The 25,253-nt window shown below is 40.8% G+C and overlaps 1 protein-coding gene across 1 annotated transcript in view; it reads right to left on the bottom strand.

Moving 5' to 3' along the window:
• Window positions 1-25,253, bottom strand: part of IL13RA1 (interleukin 13 receptor subunit alpha 1) — a 109,902-nt gene that overhangs the window by 73,134 nt on the left and 11,515 nt on the right. The window contains exons 3-4 of the mRNA XM_012934045.2: window positions 23,992-24,130; window positions 17,490-17,610 (exon numbers count right to left, since the gene is read on the bottom strand). Coding sequence (XP_012789499.1) covers window positions 17,490-17,610; window positions 23,992-24,130 — 260 coding nt within the window. The remainder of the gene's footprint in view (window positions 1-17,489; window positions 17,611-23,991; window positions 24,131-25,253) is intronic.

The raw sequence follows: 25,253 nt of genomic DNA, 5'->3' as shown, positions 1-25,253 counted from the left end.
ACTGCTCTTTTAAATGCTTTATATGGTATATATGGGCCTACATGTTATACATATATATGTATACATGTAGGCCCATAAAACATAGTCTTAAGGTTTTTCTCCAATCATTCATGTGATTTGTGAATGAAAATGGTCTTTTGAAAACAAAGCTATGGCCATAGTAAGATTTTTAGATTGGTGGGCAGGGAGTGACAGTACAGCAGCTAGGGCATTTGCCTTGCATGTGGCTAAGCCAAGTTTGATCCCCAGCATCCCATATGGTTCCTTGAGCACTGCCAGCAGTAATTCCTCAGTGCAGAGCCAGGAGTAACCCCTGAGCCTCGTCAGGTGTGACTCAAAAAGGCAAAAAAAGAAGAAACAGAAACTTAAGAAATTGTTACTACAAGGTGGGGGGGACAAGAAAAAGATGAGAAAGGGAAGGAATGGGGGAACTGGGGCTGGGGCTTCAGTTATACTGGTGATATGGGAGAATGGTATAGCTATATATCCAAACACAGACTCAACAACACTGAAAGCATGAGCTCTGAGTTTCAACCACCAAATTTTAAAATGTCCCCGTCAAGATGGCAGATTAGGGGTGGGGCAAGGGGTGGAGGCAATAGAGTATGGGAACATTGGTGGAGGGAAGCTGACATTGTTGGTGGGACTGGTGTTGAAATATTGTATGCCTAAAACTCTACTATCAATAACTTTGTAAATCGGGGTTCTTTAAATTTTAAAATATTAAAAAAGAAATTCTTGCCACATAACAAAACTATGCAGCAAATTATATTTAATGAAATAATGAAACTAACTCTTCTAATGAGCAATATTTTTTATCCTTTTGATATTTTGTACTACGAATATTTCAATATTCCCATGGCCCCAAAGGACTTTTTAAAGTTTCACTGCAATTTAGAAAAAAAATTACACAGAGAAAATAAGGAGTTTTAATAGACAATTTTTTTTTACTTCTACTAAAAGACTAGAGTGAGAACACAAAAATATTCAGGTATTGCTGTTAAAATTCAAACACTGATTCCTAGATACTTGATGTTTTTGGATACTATTTTAAATGGAATTGACTCTTTTTCCACTGATCGTTTTTTTCTTCTTCTTTTTGATTTTTTTGAGTCATCATGAGGTATGGTATTACAAAGCTGATCAGTCGGGTTTCGGTCATACAGTGTTTCCACACCCATCCCTCCACTAGTGTACGTTTCCACCAACAATGTCCCCAGTTTCCCTCATACCACCCTGCTCCCACCTGTCTCCATAGCAGGCACTCTCCTTCTTACTCTTTCTCCTCTTTTTCTCTGTCTCTGTTTCCCTCAGTCTCTCTCTCTTCCTCCCCACCTCCTTTGGGGCATTACGGTTTGCAATACATGTACTGAAAGGTTAGCATGTTGATTCATTCTTTTTACACAAGAATGTGATCAATGTTTGTGTATTGACTTTGTATCCTGCTTCTTTGCTGTTTGGGTTTATTGCTCCAAGAAGCTTTTTAGGAACTCTTTAGGGGCCTCTGTATATTATCATGTCAACTGCAAATAGTGACAACTTGAATTCTTTTTATCCAGTTTGGATCTCTTTGATTTTTTTTCTTGCCTGATTACTGTAGCCAGGAATTCTAACACTAGATTGAATAAAAGTGGAGACAATGGATGCCCTTACTTTGTACCTTATCTCATAAGGAGTGCTTTAAAAAGAACACGTGCACAGCATTATTCATTGCTGCTCTTAGTACCATAGCCAAGACATGGAATCAACCTAGATGTCCAATGACAGAAAAATAGATTATGAAGATGTGATATCTATACACAATGGAATATTATTCAGCTGCAATGAATGATGAAATTATGAAATTTGATGCAACCTGGTTTGGAACTGGAAGATACCATGTTGAGTAAAGTAAGAAGAGGAAAGAGAGAGGATAATCTCCCTTATCTGTTGCTTATAGACTAACTGGAGGAGGAAATGTAATGTAGTAAAGGGGATCCCTAGATCACACTTGACCCCAGAATATAGGGAGGAGAAGGATATAGAAGGAAAGAAGAAGAGAAAGGGAAGTAATGGACAAGCAGGGGTCAGGGCTTCAGTTATACTGATGATGTGGGAGAGTGGGATAGCTATATACCCAAAACACAGACTCAACAACACTAACAGTCTATGTTTTGGATGACATGAGATCTAAGCTGCAACCACTGTAACTTTGTAATGTGACTGTCAAGGTTGCAGGTGTGTGGGGTAGGGCAGTGGGTGGGAGTGAGGGTGGGGATTGGGATGGAGTATGGAAACACTGATGGCAGGGAGTTGACACTGGTTGTAGGATTGGTGTTGAAATATTATATGCCTAAAGCTCTACTATCAACAACTTTGTAAATCACAGTTCTTGAATCAAAATTTTAAAATATAAAAATAATTAAAATTCAGACACTGATACTGGAGAAACTGTATAATACTTGCCTTTGATGCAGCCACATTGTCTGTGACCCTGGTTTGAATCCCAAAACCATATACACTTCCATGAGCTCCCTTAGAGGGATAAGGGTCATTCCTGAGCATAGAGCCAGAAATAACCTTCAAGCAACCCCAGGTATAGCCCCAACCCTTTTCCTGATAAAAATATTTAAAAATTAATCCGCATACTGAATTCTTCCACCAAATCACAGTATAAGCATGGGGAGAGAATGAAAAAAAATTAGTCTTGCCCTCACTTCTGAAAGTGATTCATGTGGCAAGAAATTCCTGAAAGATCATTGGCATGAATAGTCTGTAATAAAGGGCAGGCTCTCATTGATAAAAGGCTACGACTGCAGGACCCCAAGTCACTGTTGTTTGGCTATAAAATGACTGTTTTCTGATTGGAGTTTCAGTGTGCTTGCCATGACTGAAATGGGTACTTCTAGCAAGTATGAGCTCCCAATCAACACACTAGCTTGGCAGTGCTTCCATTTCCTCTGGTTTTGATTGGCAAGGAACTAGGGGAGAACAGGGAAGAGGAGGCATGAACTAGATGCTAATTCTGAAAGGTGTGGGCAGAGGCCAACCATGCACACTAACTACATTTGCAAGACAGTGGGAATCAATACAAAAATAACATAAAGCTGGAGTCAGAGAGAAAGTAGTGAATAACATATGTGCCTTGCATATGGCTGAACCTCATTCTATATTTGGCCCTAATTTGATTTAATTTTAATTATTTTATATTAAGAAGGCAATAGCACACATGGTTAGTAATGGGAAAATGGGACAACACAGATCTATGCTTCAGGAGGAACCACCTCATAAAATATTTATGACAAGAAGTGGTAGCCCTGATTATTACCACACCCTTGGATATCCACAAACTCATCAGTCTCCTTGTAGATTCTTGACCTATCTTAAAAGTCTCTAGTCTTTCCTGGGCACAAAATCATCAAAATAAATTGAAACAAACTCGAGTACTATTTGCTATAAGCCTCAGCAAGAGGATACATCAGAAAGGAAGAGAAAAACTTCAACCCATAAGTAGAATGCTTTAAATAATTGGGGTTGTATCTTTTATCTATTCTTGCACACTCAGGTTGTACCCAGATTTTAACTATTGTAAATAGTCTTAAGGAAAACAGAGGAACACAAACGTGCCAATCATTTCTCTGGATGTCAATGGAACAAACTCCCCTATTAAAAAGGCACAGAATAGCTAAATGAATCAGGAAAGAAAATTTATCCATTTGCTGCCTACAGGAAACACACCTCAACTCTCAGGATAAATAAAGTCTTAGAGTGAAATGATGGAAAACAATCATACAAGCCAATGGAAAAAGAAAAAAGCTGGGACAACCATACTTACCGCAGACTAAATTCCATTCAGTATAAAGAAAGTGGTCTTTAGCGATAGCACAGTGGGTAGGGCGTTTGTCTTGCATGCACCTGATCCAGGTTCGATTCCTCCATCCCTCTCGGAGAGCCGGCAAGCTGCCAAGAGTATCCCACCCACACAGCAGAACCTGGCAAGTTACCCATGGCATATTTGTTATGCCAAAAACAGTAACAAGAAGTCTTATAATGGAGATGTTACTGGTGCCTGCTCGAGAAAATGGATGAACAATGGGATGACAGTGCAGTGCGACAGTGCGGCCACGCGACTTCATACCTCTTCATTCTCATCAATGGAAAACTAATTCTCAAATGCTTCCTTGTCAGTAGGGCCGTATTTTGGGGGGTTAAACTCCAACAACAATAGTGAGTTGTGTGTTGAAACTCCAACAATAATAGTGAGCTTTGTGTTGAAATATGGAATGTAATCAAGGTAAAGAGAAAATGAAGTGAAATTTTTCAGTTATGCAGCCGGGGGTGGGGGGGTGGGAGGTATACTGGGGTTTTTTGGTGGTGGAATATGGGTGCTGGTGAAAGGATGGGTGTTTGAGCATTGTATAACTGAGTCATAAGCCTGAGAACTTTGTAACTTTCCACATGGTGATTCAATAAAATAAATTTAAAAAAAGAAAGTAATTAGGGACCGTGATGGACACTACCTTTTGGTTCAAGAGAACAATAGATCAAGAAATACTATAAACATCTATGCACCAAATGAAGGCTCAGCAAAGTTCATAAAGCTTCTCCTCAAAAAGCTAAAGAAACACATTGACGGAAACATAACGGTAGTGGGAGAATTCAGCACACCACTTTCCCCACTAGACAGATCAAACAGAGAGGAGTATATGTAAAGAGACAAGAGCCCTAAGTGAGGAGCTGAAAGAACTGGGATTATCGGACATACATAGGGCTCTACGTCCCCTCAAATAAAAATACACATTGTCCTTTAATGCACACGCAACATTATCCAGGATAAATCACAAATTAGGGCACACCTCATGCATACATAAATTTAGAAATATATAAATTGTATTAAATAGCTTCACAGACCACAATGTCATGACAGTAGAAAATTACCACAGAAAGAAGATAGGGGTAAATTCCAACATTCAGAATCTGAACTAACTGCTAAACAATAGTTGGACCAAAAAAGAAATGTAAAAACTTCCATGAAAATGAAGAGAATGAAAACACGAGCTATCAGAATCTATGGGATACAGCAAATGCTGTACTAAGGGGGAAATTCGGAGCAATGCAGGTCTACATTAAGAAAGAAGAAAAAGCCCAAATTAACAACTTAAACACACATTTATAAAATACAGACAAGGAACAACAAAGAAATAAAAAAATAGTAGTGGGGGGAAATAATAAAAACCATAGCATAAACAAAATAAAAACAAATCAAAGAATTGATGAAACCAGAACCTCGTTCTTCAAAATAAAAGGAAGAAAACCCATCAGCTAGACTAAGAAAAAAATTTTAAATGTTCAAATAAATAGAATCAGAGATTAAAGGGAGAAATTACAACATATTCTTCAGAAATTCAAAATATGAGATGTTACTTTGAACAAACTTATGTTCTTATGCTGGTGAAGAAATTGATAAATTCCTAGAGTCATGTGATCTCCCAAAGCTGAACGAGGAGAAAATAAAAAGCCTAAACAGGCCAATTACAAGTACGGAAATTGAAACAGTAATTAAGAATCTCCCCAAGAATAAAAGTTCCCATCCAGATGGGTTCCTCTATGAGTTCTATCAAACCTTCAAAGAAGATTTACTGCCTATACTCCTTAATCAATTCCAAAATATCTAGGACAGAGGAATCCTTACTAATACCTTTTCAGAAGCTAACATTACACTAATACCCATAACAGACAGAGACACTTCCAGAAAATAAATTTCAGACCAATCTTCCTGTTATATATCAATGCAAATATCATTAACAGAATCTTATCTAACTGAATTAAATAATTCATTAGAAAAAGAATACAGCCTGATAAAGTGGGATTCATCCCACGGATACAAGTATGTCTCAAAATATACAAATCAATTAACAAAATACACCACATTAATAAAAAGAAAGATAAAAATCATACTATCATATTAATTGATTCAGAGTAAACCTTTGACAAGATCCAACATATATTAATGAGAAAAATCCCTCAATAAAATAAGGGTGGAAGGAACCTTCTTCAAGATAATACTGGCCTGGGGCTAGAGCGATGGCATAGCGGGTAGGGCATTTGCCTTGCACTTGGCTGACCCGGGTTCGATTCCCAGCATCTCATTTGGTCCCCAGAGCACCTCCAGGAGTAATTCCTGAGTGCATGAGCTAGGAGTTAACCTCTGTGCATTGCCAGGTGTGACCCAAAAACCAAAAAAAAAGAAGATAATACTGGACATCTATAACAAGCCCAGAGCCAATATCATCCTTAATGGTGAAAAACTGAAATATTTTTGTGCGAGATTGGGTACAAGTAAAGGTTTTCCAATTTCTCTACTACTATTCAACATAGTAGTAGAAGTCCTAGCTACAACAATCAGGCAAGAAAAACAAATCAAATGAATCCAAATTGGAAAAGAAGAACTCAAATTATCACTATCTGCACATGACATGATGATATACATAGAAGAGCCTAACGAGTCTGCAAAAAATTCTAGAAATAATAAACCAAAATAGCAAAATGGCTGCACACAAAATCAATACACAAAATCCAAAATCGGTCACATCATTATATACAACGAATGAATCATAGGAGAAAGTGATAAAGGTGTACATTCCATTTAAAAGTATCCAAAAACATCAAATATCTATGAATCAGCATAACAAAAGATGTGGGAGTCTATACCATGATAACTTTAAATCGCTTAACAAAAAGAAGACTATAGATCATGGAAAAATGCTCCATATTCATGGACTGGATAAGCCAATATTGTTAAAATGACTATCATACCTAAACTATTATATAAACTCAATGTAATCCCCATCCAAATTCATACAACATTCTTCCAGGATCTAGAAAAGTCAGTAATAACGTGTGTATGGAATCAGAAATGACTGTAAATAGCCAAAACCATACCTAAAAATAAGAAGTTTGGAGGGTTTCACTACCTAATTTGGAACTGTATTATAAACCTATAGTGATCTAAATGGCATTGTACTGGAATAAAGATAGACCCTCTGATCTATCTTCAGAATCCAGTACCCTATGACAAAACCCCATATATATGGGCAGCTAATTTTCTATAAAGGAACTGAGAACAAATAGCCTCTTCAACAAATGGTACTGAGGAAATTGGATAACTATAAGAAATCAAAGTTGGATCCATATCTTACACCTCACACAAAAGTCAATTCAAGGTGGATGAAAGACTTTGAGATCTGACCAGAAACTGTAAAGTATATTCAGTAAAGTATCGGCAGAACACTTCAAGATTTGGATCACAAAAGTGCCTTTAATGATCTGATTCCACTAGCAAAGGCAACAAAATAAAAAATAAACAAATGGGGGCTGGAGCGATAACAGCGGGTAGAGCATTTGCCTTGCACTCAGCCAACATGGGTTTGATTCCCAGAATCTCATATGGTACCCTGACCACCGCCAGGAGTAATTCCTGAGTGCATGAGCCAGGAGTAACCCCTATGCATCACCGGGCGTGAACCAAAAAGCAAAATATATATATATATATATATATATATATATATATATATATATATATAAATATATATATATATTTTTTTAGCATTCAATTCACTATAATTTTATTGAGGATCCTTTCATCCATGTTAATATCAAGAATATTAGTCCTACGGAACCCAGGTAATGCAGAACTTTGTGACCTTGGACTCTGGGCTCAAAGGGACCAGAGGCAGGACTGCCTGCTTTCCCCAGTCTCCGTGACCAGGGGTCACGCCCATAAGCCACTGCCTGCTGGAAACAGATAATCTCATCATCGGCCACCATACAAATCACATGGCTGCTTCTCCCGAAAGGGAGCATAACATGAGGCCCCCATAACCATGCCACCAAACTCCGTACCAGGCTGTTTCATATGAGGCACCCTAGAGGGGGGTGGATGCGAGCCCTCCCAGCCCCAAGGGCCCAGCCCCGGCAGCCAAAAACCCCCACAACCCAATCACTGCCACACTTAAGGCCGCTCCCCATGTGCTTGGGCTGAGTCTCACATATGAGTTAACATTTTCCTGGACCACATGGCTGCTTTTGCAGCCACACGACACATCGTAAAACACTCCCTACCCATTCTCCATAATTACCACACCACATTTGATGGGGTTCAGATACTAGGCAACAAATCATAGAGGGAGGTACATATATATATGCATACATACATATTTTCAGATATATATACCAAAGCTCACATTACCCAAACTTTAGAAACATGGTAGTGATATTCTATAGGATGTCTTAATGACTCCTGCCAAAATAGAAAAATCTTCAGACTGTTTCTTATATGAACACATTTTTGTAAGCATTTCAGCAGTTCTTAATAACAGACAATACGAAATATACTGTCAGTCACTGTCATTCCGTTGCTCATCGATTTGTTCGAGTGGGCACCAGTAACATCTCTCATTGAGAGACTTATTGTTACTGTTTTTGGCATATCCAATATGCACGGGTAGCTTGCCATATTCTGCTGTGCGGGCTCGATATTCTTGGTAGCTTGCTGGGCTCTCCAAAAGGGGCGGAGGAATCGAACTCGGGTCGGCCGCGTGAAAGGCAAACACCCAACCACTGTGCTATCGCTCCAGCACGAAATATACTTAAATAAATAAATTTTTTTTAAGATAAAATAAAATAAACAAAAGGAACTTAATAAAGTTAAAGGGCTTCTGTATTTTAAAAGAAACACAGATTGAAACTAAAAGCCAGCTAACTGAATGAGAAAAATATCTGCATTCAATATTTCAGATACAGGTTTGATATCCAGGATATTTAAAGTATTCATGAATATAAAAATAATTTAAAAAACCCTATCAAAAAGAGGGAGAGTTAACTAATACACAGTTCTCAGTGGAAAAAAGGCAGATGGTCAGTAGGCACATAAAAAAATGATCAACATCACTTATCATCAAATAAATCCAAATCAAGAGGACAATGAGATACCATCTCACACCAGTGAGAATAGCACATATAAAAAGTAGCAGGAGCAACCTGTATTGGCAGGCATGTGTTGAAAAATGAACTCTCATTGACTGCTGGTAGGAATGTTGTCTGGTACAACTTCTGTGGAAAACAGTATGGAGAGTCCTTAGTAAATTTAGAATATATCTGCCATATGACCCAATAGGGCTGGACAGGTAGCACAACAGTAAGGCGTTCGCCTTTCACGCGGCCGACCCATGTTTGATTTCTCCACCCCTCTTAGAGAGCCAGGCAAGCTACCCGTGCCGTATTTGATATGCCAAAAACAGTAACAATAAGTCTCACAATGAGAGATGTTACTGGTACTTACTCGAACAACTCGATGAGAAATGAGATGACAGTGACAGTGACAGTGACATAACCCAACAATTCCACTTATGGGCATTTACCCCCAAGACATTAAACACTCTTTAGAGGACATATGCACACCATTATTCATTGTTACACTCAGGACAATAACTAAGATGTAATCAACTTAGATATCCAAAGACAGATTAATGGATTTTGAAGATCTGAACACAATGAAATACTACACAGCTGCAATGAATGATGAAATCATGTGATTTCCTGCAACCTGATTGGAACTAGAATATACTATGTTGATTTTTAAAATTCAGAAAAAAGACAAACACAGGATGATCTCATTTCTCTTTGGTATATAGAATACTGAGTGAAGAAATATACTACAGTAAAAGGTGGATGCCTAGATAGCCCTTGATCCCATTGTTTAGAGAGGAGAGTGACAGAAGGAAAAAATTAAGGTGGGAAAAGAGAATGGGAAGTCATGGATTAACGAGCACCCAGGCTTAAGTTATAGTGGTGATATGGGTGAGGAGAATAGCCACATATCCAAAACTCAGACTCAACAAAACTGAAAACATGAGATTATGCAGCAACCACTGAAACTTTGTAATGTGCCTGTCAAGTTGACTGGCAGGGATGGCGTGGGGGTTGAGGTGAGAGGGAATATGGGAACACTGGTGGAAGGAAGTTGACACTGGTGGTGTGATTACTGTTGAAATATTGTATGACTGAAACTGAACTATTAATAACTTTGTGAATGACAGTTCTTAAAAATTATCACTGAATCACTGTCATTGTCATCTCGTTGCTCATCGATTGGCTCAAGCAGGCACCAGTAACGTATCCATTGTGAGACTTGTTGTTACTGTTTTCGCCATATCGAATATGCAACAGGTAGGTTGCCAGGCTCTGCCATGTGGTCGATATACTCTCGGTAGCTTGCCGGGCTCTCCGAGAGGGACGGAGGAATCAAACCTGGGTTGGCTGAGTGTAAGGCACTCAGCCCTACCCGCTGTGCTATCAATCCAGCCCCTTAAAGTATATATCTTTTAAAAAGACAAAGATATAGGGAGAGAGGGAGAATGAGACCAAAGATACTGACAGGAACCTGATCCTTAAGGGCTTTGTCATCCTGAGACATTTGAGCTTTACCCCAGAAGGAGCCACAGAAAGCTAATGGAGAACTTTAAGGAAAGGAGAAAAAATAGGACTCACAAATGGGCAAGTAAAACTACAAAATGTCAAATGAGAATGATTTTTGTCAGAAAACAAATCCCTCCCAGAATGAAACACACAGTCTCAGTGGTGTCTGGTGTCACCTACTGTGCTCCCACAAGTACTCTTTCGAACAGGGGAAAGAAGTAAATGTGAAAAAATCCTGTGTAACTTGGGACATTTTTATTCAAACTTGACGGTGATGTTTACCTTCCCATTTGTGCGACAGCTATGTTTGAATACCTCTGACCTATGTTTTAGCAAGGCATCAGGCAAGATGGACATTCTGTGGCTAAAACACCATGGCTATGTTAAAGGTTTGAGAGACCTGGACATAACCCTCCACACCCCATTCTCTCAGAAGCAATTTTAATGAACAGAAAAGCAGACAAGGCAATAGGGAAATCAAGCTGCCTTTGCTGGATCTCCTACATCCCCACCCTGAAATCTCACTGATAAAATATCCCCATTCCTCAGAACTCACTTCCCCAGAGGCCAGACTGAGATATCCACCCCCTAGCAGTAAAGGCACATCCTTGATAACAGGCTCCCCTGCCAGTACCCCAATCTCCACCCCAGCTTCTCAAGAAGAGTCCATCTCTATTTCTGCAGACCTTCCTCATCCTTAATTTTTGTGGAGAAGGGCACACCCAGAAGTGCTGAGGGCCGACTCCCAGTTCTGTATTTGGGGTCACTCTGGGAAGTACTATAAAGCAAAGCACAAGAAACAAGGTACAGCTACATTTTTATACTGGCATACCTCATTTTAGGTACCTCACTCTATTGCATTTTGCAAATAGTGCCTCTTTTGTTTTAACATGCTTTATTGATTGAAACCATGTTATTTACAATAGTGTCATTAGTGGGTTGGTATGCACATTATTGCAATATCCTATCCATTACCAGTGCAACCACCTCCTCTCACCAAGAGCCCCAACAGTCCTCCTTTTAACTCTCAAATCCACCACCAACTCAAGTGTGTGCATATATTCTTCCATTGTGTTGTGGTTGGCCCTTTGTCACTATCTTACTGTATATCTTTAGGTCCAATATATGTGTAAGATAATTCTCTATCTGTATTGCAACTTGAATCAAGCAAATCTATTGACACCAACATCATGTGCTCAATTGGCATCTTTGGGCCACATTACTGCTGTATGTACACTTTGTTAAACGTATGTTATTTGTACATTTTATACACTACATTATAGTGTCAACTTACTCTTAGATGTACTGGGCAACCAAACATTAATGCTACTCATCTTACTGCTATACTCCTTCCTTAAAATATGGTCTGCAAGCAAATTCACTACACTCCATGGTAGGTCTGAATAGATAATTTTTCCAGTTACTGTTTTAAGCTTTAGGAATGAAAGAACTTGTTTCTTTTACGTTGTACATTCAGTATTTTCACATCAATTAGTGCTAAATAAAATAATTTAATTAAACAGAGTAACCTGATCCTCTCACATTACTCTGCTGCTAATAATTCTAAACTCCAAGGAAAAGAAATAATTAAAGATAAAATTCACAATTTAATAAATTTTGGCTACATTGACACAAATGTGAAATATGAGACATTTTATGGGTAGTTTAATTTAATCTCTATTTTTCGCTTTTTTGTGTTTTTTTATTGGGGGGAGGTGGTTCACACTCTGCAGTGCTCAGGGCTTACTCCTGGCTCTTTACCTGGGGCTTATTCCTGGCAGTGCTCAGGGAATTTTATGTGGTGCCAAGAATCAAACCTGAGTCAGCCACATGCAACACAACCACCTTACCATTTGTACTTTCTTTCCAGGCCCCCAATTTTTTTCAATTTTCTTGTAAATAAGATGCTTTATTTAAACAATGTGGTTTTCAAAGTTGTTCATAATACAGTTATTATAGGCTTTTGATGTTTGGATACTAACCTCATCACTAAATGACATTTTAAATCTTTTTAGAAGTAGACCCCAAATATTCACACACTGCTGGTGGGAATACAAAATGATGCAGAATTTCTGCAAAATAGTTTGGAATTAAAAAAATAATATGCAATGGACATATGATTCAGCAATTATGCTTGATTATTCATCCCAGAGAAATGAAAAGCAATCTTTACATAACCTGAGAATGGACCTGACCTGAAAGATAGTACGGAGGGTCTACTAAAGATAGTAAGCAAGGGTGCTTGCTTTATATGGAGCCAAACCCAATTCAATCCCTGGCATATGGTTGTCCAATCACTGTTAGGAGAGACCTCTTAGCACAGAGTCAGGAGTACAGCCTAAGCATCACCTGGTATAGCTCAAACCCACCCCCACCCCCAAATAAAGCAACCTGAGCATGGATTTTTGTATCAACTTTGTTCATAATACTAATAAATTGAAAAATGGGCCAGGGCTATAGTTTAGCAGTAGAACACTTGTCTTGCATGTTTGAACTTCTGGATTAGGTACCCAATATTGCAAAAACTTGAAAACCAGTAAGATATGATTCAGTAAGTAGCTCATAAAACAACTGAAGCATCCATATTACAAAATACTACTTAGCAATAAATTATTAAATGAAATAGTAATACACACGACACTGAAACACTTGGACAGATCTCAAGATTATGCAGAGCTTGACTAAGGGCTGGAGAGACCACACAATGGGTTGGAGCACATGTTCTATATGCAGGAGCCCCAAGTTACATGCCCAGACAGCATGGTTCCCCAAGCACTGCCAAGAGTAAACCCTGAACACTGGGCATAGAGTATCCACTAAGCATTATTGGGTTGCTGAGTGTGGACAAAAGAAACAAAAATAAATCTTCCTCAGAGAACTGATCCCCATAATTGACTTGGTGGGGAGAATTCAAAGAAAAGGGCACTGAGGTCCTTGTGAGAGGTAGGTGGGTACACCGGTGATGGGTGTGGTGTTAGAATAGTGTGCATGAGAAACCATCGTTAACAGTCTTGTAAACTACAGAACCTTGATCAATTAAAACTTCCAAAATACCAAAATAAACAGCAGTTTATTTTACTTCAGAGCTATATACTATGGAATATATTTCTCTTTAAGTAGCATTACAAAAATTACAAAAAGAGAAATGGAGAATATATTTGTGGCTACCAAGAGTTAGAAACTTAGAAGAGAGAGAGCAGGGTAAGGGTGGAAGAGGGAGATGAGTATGATTGTAAAGGGGGTAATTCAAGAGATCCTTGTATAACTGATCTATTCTACCTATCTACCAACAAACACACATACACACACCCCCAAGAGCACAGAACACTAATGAAATGTGAATGAGGTTAGTGAACTATTCTGATGCCAAATTTCTGGTTCTGAAGTATCAGTACTCCGGTTATGTGAGATGTTACCATCAAGAGAAATGTAGATATCCCTGGATGCTGTTGAACTTTTGAGAGCATCCTCTGGTGGATCTTCAATTATTCTTTTGGGGGGTGAGTTTGGAGATCATACCCAGTGATGCTTGGGAGCTACTTCAGGCTTTTTGTTGAGTGGTCATGAAAGGGCAATGCAGTGGCTGGATTCAAACTCAGGCCTCCTACATGTAAAGTCTGTGCCCCATCCCTTTGAGCTATCTCTCTGTCCCTACTTTTTTTCTGAGCCTTCCTTCTGGTGTTCAAGAGTGCTTAGACTACTTCCAGCCACACCTGACCCCAAGATACAGTATTCGGTGTTCAGGCCTGGCCACGCTGTGGTACATAGGCATAACAGTGCCAGTAGGAAGCATGCATTGCTGGGGATTAAACTTGAAGACTTGCATATGACAGGAATGTGCTCCAGCTCTTTAACTCCTCAGCCTTCCATAATTTATTTTGCTTTGGGGATCATAGCTTATGGTGCTAAAGGGATGCATCTAGTTCAATTTTCATGAGGGGTCACTCCTGGCATAGTCATGGTACCATGTGGTGCTGGGGATGGAACCTGGGGTTCCTGCATGCAAATCATATGTTCCAGCCCTTTGATATATCTCCCTATTTCTTAATAGAATTAAGAATTTTTTCTAAAAAACAGTCAGTATTTGTCTATCCCCCAGAACACAAAAACATGCATTCAAAAAGACATACGCGTGCTACTATTCATTGCATCACTTAGTAAAATAGCTAAGATATGGAATTAACCAAGATGTCCAACCACAGATAAGTGGATCATGAAGATGTGGTATATATATACAATGGAATACTACACTATACTACACTATAAGAAATGATAAAATCATTCAATTTTCAGCAATGTGGATGGAACTGGAAGATATCATGTTAAATGAAGTAAAACAGAAGAGAAAAGAAACACAGGATGATCTCACTTATATATGGCATTTAGAATAATTGAATGAGGGAATACAATGTTTAAAAGGGTAGATACCTAAATCACCTTAACCCCAGAGTATAAGGAGTAGAAGGGTAGAGAAGGAAAAATATCAAGGTGGGGGAAGGAAGAAATAGATGGAAAACAATGAGGAATAGGGGTCAAGGCGATCTGAGTGCATGGGTGATATTGAGGATTGATAAAGCTAAATATTCAAACCACAGAGTCCACAACACTGAAAGCACGAGATCCAAACATCAACAGCCAAACATAAAAATGTACCTGTCACTGGTGAAGGGAAGTTGACACTGATGGCAGGATTGGTGATGGAACACTATATGTCAAAAACCCAACTATGAATAACTTTGTGATTCATGGTGCTTTAATAAAATAAATTTTTGGAAAAAAATTTAAACAAATAAAAAATACACCAGAAAAGTGTGTCTGTTGAAGCTGGAGTAATAGCACAGTGGGTAGGGTGTTTGCCTTGTACACAGTCGTCCCGGGTTCGATTCCCAGCATCCCATGTGGTCCCCCAAGCACCACCAGAAGTAATTCCTGAGTGCAAAGCCAGGAGTAACCCCTGAGCATCACTGGGTGTGAGGCAAAAAAAATGTGTCTGTCAAGGTGGCATTCTGGGGATGAAGTTGGGATAAGAGGGAATCTGGGAACCTTAATTGGGAGAATATTTCCTGGTGGTGGGATTCGTGCCAGAACATAGTATGTATAAAACCCAAATATGAACACTGTAAATCATAGCTCTTTACTAAATTAAATTTTTTTTTGCTTTTTCGGTCACACTTGGCGATACACAGGGGTTTCTCCTGGCTCTGCACTCAGGAATTACTCCTGGTGGTGCTCAGGGGACCATATGGGATGCTGGGAATTGAACCTGGGTCAGCTGCGTCCAAGGCAAACTCCCTACCTGCTAGGTTATCACTCCAGCCCCTAAAATAACTTTTTAAGTAGTGCAGTCAGGAGATAGGGTGCTTGACCAACTCCAATTCCCAGTACCAAATCCCCAGGATCATTGAGTGTGGTCTTGGAGGCGCCCCAAAACCACCAGGGTGGTTCCAATATCCCCAAACTGCAAGGCCCAAGCAGTGTAGGATAACATAGTCTCCGGTAGTTTAGGTTTATTGGGTTACTCCCGTCACAGTGCTCCTATTCCTCTTTGTTTATTTGTAGTTTCTTTCTTAGTGTTCTGGTGACTTGTAAATAATGTTTTTCTCTTCTCCTTGAGTTCTTTGCATAGTTTATTCAGACCAATGTCCTTTTTGTATGGACACAGGAAGACTTAGCATATGTTATGCTTTTGTAACCTGGGAGTCATTTGACTTTACATCATATTTTCCTCCTGGGCATCTGTTCTCTTGACCTAAGCCTCAGCTGCCCTTACTTCCTAGCACCCCCAAAAGCAGGGTCCCGATGAGGGATGAGACAGACCCAGGGCAAGCGGTGAGTTGTGTGCTACCCTGGCATCGAGATGGGCCTGGCCAAAGTGCCTAATGCTTAACTGTAAGTTAAGAGCTTGATCATGGACAAATGCTGTCATGATCCAAACAGTGATAACTAGATTTGGACCCTGCTAGGGTTCAGAGTGATTAATCTGGCCTGAGTGCTGTGGTCTGAGCCTGTGGCAAGATGTTGCCAGGAGTGCTGCCTTGCAAGCCTCAATGTATCTCTTGCTATGTCCATGCAAAAATAACTAGTATTAAGATGTTAATGAGTGTTTGGAATGGGGAGAGGAGAAAAAACCCTTAAGAGGTATTCTGCCTACTGGCAGTCAGGAAGGGCTTTGAAATGCCCCTAGGTTATGCTCCCTTTAAACCTGACAGCCCTCAGGAAGGGCTTTATTATGTTGATTTTGCTACCTGGCAGTGTGTAACCTAGGGGCAAGGGCGAGCGAGCAAGGAAAAATGGAGGAGAGAGAAGTGAGGGACGCTGGAGTTGATGCAGAGAGGCCGGAGCTGGGAGTGCGGGAGATGAGAAAGATGGAAGATTGAATAAACGGTAACTAATCAGCAACCAGCTTGGTCCTCGTTCTTCCTTTGCCTGTCCTTGGTCAACGGCCGTCCCGATCCAGCCCATACACAGAGGTTCCAGAGCACTGAATGCGGGAGGTGACTCAGAGCCGCCTGGAGAGCCCGGGTGTGCACGCGCCCCTCGGCGTGTTTTTTACAAAGCAGGATAGCATCCTGGGGCCCTTGTACTGTGGCCCAAGTGGCCAGTGATAATCATCAGTGGAGTCCCCTAACCTCCTGAACACTACATGGGAGCCACTTTACCCAACAAAACAGATCATAAAATAAAAAGTAGGAGCTGGAGAGATGGTACAGCAGATAGAGAACTTGTCTTGCATATGGCAGACCTGAGGTAGATCCCAGACACCCCACTGGGTCCTCCAGGTATTTCCAAGACTGATTTCTGAGCATAGAGTCAGGAGGAAGCACTGAGCACAGCCAGGTATAGCCAAAAAGAAAAAAACAGTCAGCAAAAGCAGATTTATTTGCCACCGAAGCAAACTGCCCATCTTTTGGGTTTACAGAAAAAGAAGAAACCATTTTTTTCTGGTTCTGTTTTCTTTAAACTGTGTTTGATACAAAGGGTAACAACTCAGTCGCAATCAGTCCTTTTCCTAGAAGGCTCTGTGTGATACTCACCAATAGTAGAGAGTATAGTTTGTATCAGAACTTGTGTTTCTTCCTGGCAGCCAAGTACACTTCACATAGTTCAAATTGTGCCAAATGCATTCTATTTCAGTCACAGCCGACTCAGGATCACCTGGAACAGCCAGTGCAAAGTTCAGGATTCTTTCTACCTTGCAAGGCAAAGCAAGCTATCAATCTAGTATCTAGAATGTTCCACCTGCTATCCTGTCCCCTCTCACCCCCCTTCACCCAGAAGGCACTTTACATGGCAAAAGTTTGAATGTCATTTATTTCCAACCATCCCTCCTCTTAAAACTAAAAAAACAGATATACTCTCACCTAGAGATTGCAAACTCTCATCTCCAAAACTGGAAAGAGATGTCAAAGGTCAAATAATATTCCATAGGAGGCAATGACTACAGAATTCATTTTCTATCTTGTGGGGAATTGTTTTGTTGTTGTTGTTGTTGTTGGGGCCACACTCAATGCTCAGGACTCACTTCTGGTTCTAATTCTGGTAGTTCTCAGAGCTTATTCCTGGCTCTGTGCTCAGAAATCATTCCTGTTGGTGCTCAGGAGACCATATGGGGTGCTAGGGTTCAAAGCCAGGTCGGTCACGTGCAAGGAACACACCCTACTCACTATATTATTGCTCTGACCCCACTGTTTATAGTTTTGGGGAGGTTCTCAGGTATTACTCTGTTGCTCAGGATTGACCTTTGTCAGTGTTCCAAGTACCCATATGTAGAGCCAGGATCAAACCAATATCAGCTACATGTCAGACAAAATCTTAAGACCAGTGCTATAACTCTGGTCCCAAATTTCTTAAATAGATGTAAAAATACTGACAGTCCTGTATATAAGTGTGTTTAAAAAGATGTTAGGTATCTAAGAGATAGATAAGGGGTTGAGGCACGTGTCTTTCATTCAAGTGACCCAGGTTTTGACTTCTGGTACTTCCAGTAGTGTGCACAAAACCAGGAGTAATCCCTTGGAACTGTTGGGTGTGGACCTCCTTCCCTCCTCGTATAAGATTACTAAATTATAATTTACCTCCATGTTCCTGCTTTTTGATCAATCAATACTGACAAGCATTTCCTAAATTAAGCCAACATCCATCCCTAGGAAGTTAAGTGTGGCTTCACTCTCATTGAGTTGTCTACTACGTGTTGTGACCCAATGTCTTCCTTTTGTGGAGGGCAGTACAACTGGTGGTGCGCAGGGATTATTCCTGACTCTGTGCTCAGGAAACACTCCTAGCAGTGCTCAGGGGACGATATGTGGGCTAAGGTGCTGGGAATCGAACTTGAGTCGGCAGCATGCGAAACAAACACCCAACCCATTGTACTATTTCTCTCGCCCTTGGCGTTAAGTCAATCTTTCTAAATGATCTACCTCTGTTTAAAACGCAAACCTTTGCAATCAACCACAGGTGTGTGGGGAGCAGAGAGTAGGTAAAATAGGGAAGGGAGAGAAGGGACCAGCATGATGATAATAGCTAGAGATGATCACATTGGACAAGAACTTAGTGTTAAATGTAGGTAAAAGTATATATGTAATCACCTTTCAGTATCTGTATTGCAAACCACAATGCCCAAGAGAGGGGAGGAGAGAGTGAGAAGAAGGAGGAGGAGGAGGAGAAGGAGGAGGAGGAGGAGGAGGAGGAGGAGGAGGAGGAGGAAAAGGAGAAGGAGAAGAAGAAGAGGAAGAGGAAGAGGAGGAGGAGGAAGAAAGAAGAAGACAAAGACAACAAAGAAGAAGAAGGAGGAGGAGGAGGAGGAGGAAAAGGAGAAGGAGAAGAGGAAGAGGAAGAGGAGGATGAGGAAGAAAGAAGAAGATAATGACAATAAAGAAGGAGGAGGAGGAGAAGAAGAAGAAGGAGAAGGAGAAGAAGAAGAAGAAGAAGGAGAAGGAGAAGGAGAAGGAGAAGGAGAAGGAGAAGGAGAAGGAGAAGGAGAAGGAGAAGGAGAAGGAGAAGGAGAAGAAGAAGAAGAAGAAGAAGAAGAAGAAGAAGAAGAAGAAGAAGAAGAAGAAGAAGAAGAAGAAGAAGAAGGAGGAGGAGGAGGAGGAGGAGGAGGAGGAGGAGGAGGAAGAGGAAGAAGGAGGAGGAGGAGGAGGAAGAGGAGGAGGAGGAAGAGGAGGAGGAGGAACAGAAAGGAGGAGGAGGAGGAGGAGGAAAAGCATCTGCCATAGAGGCAGGCTGGGGGTGGAAGGTTGTAAGTCTGTCTCACAGTGATTCAATAAGTTTTTTAAAAAAGTAGTGACTAGTTAGCACTGAGATTTCAAACTGGAAATGGAAAACTTAAATAAAATGCAAACCCAAAATCCCTTGGCAGCATCAAAAGGGTAGGACTGAGCCCTTATGAACCATTCATTGACATAATTCAATTTGGGGTTTTTCCACATTAATTATTAACCCCCTTAAGACATGAGGACAGAGGAGATAGGATTTTTGTTTTGTTTTTAGGCCATATCTAGCTGTGTTCAGGGTTTACTCCTGGCTCTGCACTAGGGAACACTGCTGGTGGGGCTTAAGGGACTTTATGTGGTATGGGAATTGACCCCCAACTTTGCTGTATGCAAAGCAAGCACCTCCTCTGTGTACAACTTCCCCAACTGTACAAATATGACTTTTAACAATTTGTTCAGTGCAAGAGAAAACAGTCTGGAAAAACCAATCATACAGTACTAAGATTTAGAGGTAGGAGATGAGCAGCAGAATCACTGTCATCATTGTCATCCCGTTGTTCATTGATTTACTCGAGCGGGCACCAGTAACGTCTCCATTTGTCCCGGCCCTGAGATTTTAGTAGCCTCTCCTTACTCGTTTTTCCCAACGATTGGAGGCTCTTTTCAGGGTCAGGGAAATGAGGCCTGTTATTGTTACTGTATTTGTCATACTGAATATGCCACGGGGAGCTTGACAGGCTCTTCCATGCAGGCAGGATATTCTTAGTAGCGCATATATATATATACATATATATGTATATACATATATACACATATACATATATATACATGTATATATGTATATATACATACATATATATGTGTATGTGTGTATGTGTGTATATGTATATACATATACATATGTATGTATACATACATATACATATGTACATACATACATATACATATATACATATGTATATGTATATACACATACATATGTATATACATATACATATGATTATACATACATATACATATGCATGTATATACATATATATGTATAGATATATATATTTCCCTTTATTATGATGAAGCAGCCACGCGGTCCAGGAATATGTCTGCTCATGCGTGAGGCTCGGCACGAGCAGCTTGGAGCGTGGCAGCGGTGGTGTAGTGGAGGTCGGCTGCCGGGGTTGGGTCCTTTGGGGTGGGGAGGACTCTCACCCACCCCCCTCTGGGGCACCCCTGGTGCAGAGTCCAGTGGCATGGTTATGGGGGCCTCATTTTTACCCTTTGGGTAAAAAGGAAAAGGAAATACATAGAAAATAGCCAAAACCAGCTCCACAGGACTGGGGCGATAGTACAGCGGGTAGGGCATTTGCCTTGCATGCGGCCAACCCGGGTTTGATTCCAGCATCCCATATGGTCCCCTGAGCACCGCCAGGAGTTAAATCCTTAGTGCAAAGCCTGGAGCATCTCCTGTGCATCACCAGGTGTGACCCAAAAAGCAGAAAAAAACAAAACCAAAACCAGCTCTACAAGAGGGGTGTTCTAGTTTGCTCACTGCCTGGCCAACAGGGTCTCAATATGCACTGACCAAATGAAAGCAAAAAAAGAATACTAACAAAGAATACAATTCCTACATTTCCTCTTCGCCATACATCATTCTAAGTACCTTTCATACACTGACTAAAATAACCATTCAACACTCCTGGAAAGAAAATTATCAGTCTGCAGCAATAGTACAACAAGTAGGGCTATTGCCTTGCATGGAGCTTGCCTGGCTTCTATCCCTGGCACTCCATATTCTCCCTCAAACCCCAGTAGGGGTGATCCCTCAGTACAGAGCCAGGAGTAAGTCTGAGTACTGCCAGGTATGGTCACTCCTCACACAAAGAAAGAAGTTATTATCATCCCTATCTGGAAGGAAGGTTCATTATATGTGTGTTGGGGAGGGGTAACACCAAGCAGTGTTAGATGATTACTTCTGGCTCTGGGCTCGGGACTAAGCAATGCTCAGGGAATCACATGGTATCAGGGAATGAACCTGGGCCTTCTACATGTGCTAAGTCCATTGAGCTATCTTTCTGATCCTCAGTGACTTTTTGAGGGGGAGTTCTACCATACCCTATGATGGTTGAGGGATACTCCAATTTACATATTCAATAGTAGTGTAGTGTTTGGGAGACCTTAAACAGTGTTGAGAATGGAACTGTGACTGGCCGCATGTAAGGCCAGTGCCTTAATCCCTGGCCCTCATCCTCATTTTAAAGATGAGAAAACTGAAAAGAAAAGAGTCTATGGCCACACATCTTGCAATGCTGAGGTCAAAACTTGGATACCTGGGCTCCAGTAGCCTTCCTCTTTTTCAGCACATTCTCCTCCCTAACTATAACATTAAAGCCAGAAGAACACTTGACAAAAAAAGAAGTACACTGAGGAATGGGTAGGGAAGGATTTGATACCAAAATAAATTGACCCAAGGGCAGTTGTTTATTGATCTAGTCTTGAATTGGAGCTATACCAGCAGGTCCACATTCTTAGCATCTCTACTAAATAGATTTTATATCTCAAACTAATCTCTCTAGAGGAATAGCACAGTCATCCTGTTGTTCATCGATTTGATCAAGCGGGCACCAGTAATGTCTCATAGTGAGACTTGTTGTTACTGTTTTTGGCATATCAAATACACCATGGGTAGCTTGCCAGGCTCTCCGTGCAGGTGGGATACTCTCGGTAGCTTGCCGAGCTCTCCGAGAGGATGGAGGAATCGAACCCGGGTCGGCCGCGTGCTGGAGAGATAGCCCTACCCGCTGTGCTATCTCTCCAGCTCAGACCCATACTTCCCATAAATAGAAAAAAGGTGCAATAACCACTGGCTTTCAGGTAAAAAGGCAAAATTCAATGTAAACACTTGCAGCCTTGGTACCCAAAGTTCACAATATTTTAGCATTTTAAACGAATCTTTTTATTTTTATTATAGTTTATCTAATAGGATTACAACAGTGCTTAAGTTTATGTAATGATGCACAAAGTTACTGCAACTCCCAATCACCAAAGTGCCCATCACCTCCCAACTCTGTCCCCGTCACCTCTGGTCTGACATTCCTGCCCTGACACTCATCTCCCTAAAATTTGTTAATTGACAGTTATGGTCCAGTGCATACTATTACCTCCCTTAGTGACCTCCTATGTGATCCAGATGCTCCACCTATGTTCCAGTATTACTTCAAGTCAGCTTACTCGCTCCACTTCAATCTAGCACTCTTAAATCTGTAATCCAGTGTCCAAGATATTTTAGTGCCATTTTTGCTTTGGGGGGGGGTGACACCTGGAAGCACTCAGAGCTTACTACTGCATCTTCTGTCAGGTATCTCTCCTGGCAGGGTTTAGCGGACACTATATGGTACCAGGAATCAAACTTAGGTGGGCTATAAACAAAGTAAGTACCCTACATGTTTTGCTATCACTCTGCCCCTTACTTTAACGTTTTCAAGACACTGGACCTAAACTCTTAAGACTTATGCAGCTCATTCAGTTCCCCTCTTGCCCATCAAATTAATCAGGATGAAAAGACAAGGCTTCTTGACAGCACAGGATAAGTTTGTGAGGCTTCACCTGGGGAAAGAGTATGTGCACATATCATTTTCTGAATTATTAGGTGCTATATAGTCACATGTCACTTCATGACATCTGGGTAGAAAATGGACCCTGTGATCAATGGCAGACCCAATGAGCTACACCATATAACCTGAGTTTATAGCAGTGAGATCATCTAGGTTGCTGTCATTTCACTCTGTGAGGTCCACACCTCACACTTTAGCTGTATTTTTGAGTCATTATTTGGCTTTGGTTTTTGGTTATATGTTGGGGGCGGAGGATTTTTGGTTTTTGGTTTTGTGTAATATCCAGCAGTATTAAGGGCTTAATCCTGGCTCTGTGCTCAGGTGTCACTCCTAATAGTACTCAGCATATCCTACAGAGTGCCAGAAAACAAGTTTAGGTGGGCCACATGCAAGGCAAGCACCTTACTCCTGTGGTACTGTATCTCCAGCCCTGAGAGAACCTAACTGCAAAATGATGCATTTCTCAGCAACATCTGCCATTACTATGTAACACATGACCCTGTGACTATTAGCATTGTTACTCAAGACATCTGAGTACCCCTTAGGTGCTTGCCACATGTCAGCATGTGGCCAGAACTTTCTTCAAGAGTCTGAAACTTATTCAACTCAAGGCAAGGCATGTTTGAGAATTGAATACGCACTTATCATAAAAGCACACAAACAATTAAGGCATAGATTCCATATACCAAGAGACAGAAATTTCAGGAGTAACTTACCTCTAGGGGGTAAGGTGCACTTTTCCACTAAAATGCTTGGTTTTTCACTTTCATTGCTATCACACTGTGATCCCACCTGCAGACATATTTTCTCATTCAGGGGTACTTCCATTGAACGATGAGTTTCAGGAGCAATTTTCTAAGGTTAAGAAATGGGAAAAGCCAAGGCTATAGCAAACACACAGATACACATTTAAGTAATAAGTCAGGAGGAGACCTAAACATATAAAAAAGAAAGGCAAGTTCTTTGCTGATGCAGATTGGTAATTCTCACCTTGAGGTGATCCTTCTGCATCACCTCCAAGCACACTGGGTAATTTCAACTGTCATAGTGTGATAAGGGCTGCTAATGGAATCAAACTGGTAGAGGCCATGGATACTGCTGTTAAATGTCCAGTGATGCACTAGACAGACTTTCCTTCCTACCACAAGGAATTGTACATCAGATTTCAGTAGTGCCACTGGTGAGGCACCCTGGTATAGGTAAAAGACCATTCCTGTACTTGAAGTATATATGGAAGATGGCTAAAAGGGTTGGAGTGCCTGGTTTGCATGCAAGAGCCCTAGTTCCATTCCAGTACTACATGGTCCCCAAACATTGTACAGGGAGTGTCCCCTGGCACCACACTGAGAGTAGGCCTAGAGCACTGAGACCATGTTCCCTGGAAGAAAAAAAATCATGGCATTTTCCTAAAAACCTATCGTACTAGCACATCAACTTTCAAAAGGCTCTCTTGTATAGGGGCACACCCAATGGGGCTCAGAGCTACTCCTGGCACAGTGCTTGGGGGACTATGCGGTGCTGGGAATCAAGCCATGGGCCATCTTCTCAGCCTTCCAAAAGCTGTTTGGAAGCAGTTGGGGGGTTTTGAGGTATAAAGCAGTGTTCAGGGATTACTCCTGGCTCTTTGTTCGGGGGTCACTCCTAATAGCACTCGGGGGAACCACATGTGATAACAGGAATGGACCCAAGATTGTTTACATGCAAAGCAAGTTCCTTACCCCATACCATCATTTCAGTTCCTCGAATAGCAATTTTAAGCAAAACAATATTATGAAAATTCAGTTCCATTCATCGCAGCACTTTTCACAATAGCCAAAATCTGGAAATAACCCGAGTGCCCTAAAACAGATCACTGGTTAAAGAAACTTTGGTACATCTACACAATGGAATACTACGCAGCTGTTATGAGAGATGAAGTCATGAAATTTGCTTATAAATAGATAGACATGGAGAGAATCATGCTAAGTGAAATGAGTCA

Source organism: Sorex araneus, chromosome X, assembly GCF_027595985.1.
Source record: "Sorex araneus isolate mSorAra2 chromosome X, mSorAra2.pri, whole genome shotgun sequence".
In the NCBI taxonomy this organism is placed as follows: domain Eukaryota; kingdom Metazoa; phylum Chordata; class Mammalia; order Eulipotyphla; family Soricidae; genus Sorex; species Sorex araneus.
Note: the sequence above shows the minus strand (reverse complement) of the source record. Positions and strands in the feature narration are given on the sequence as shown.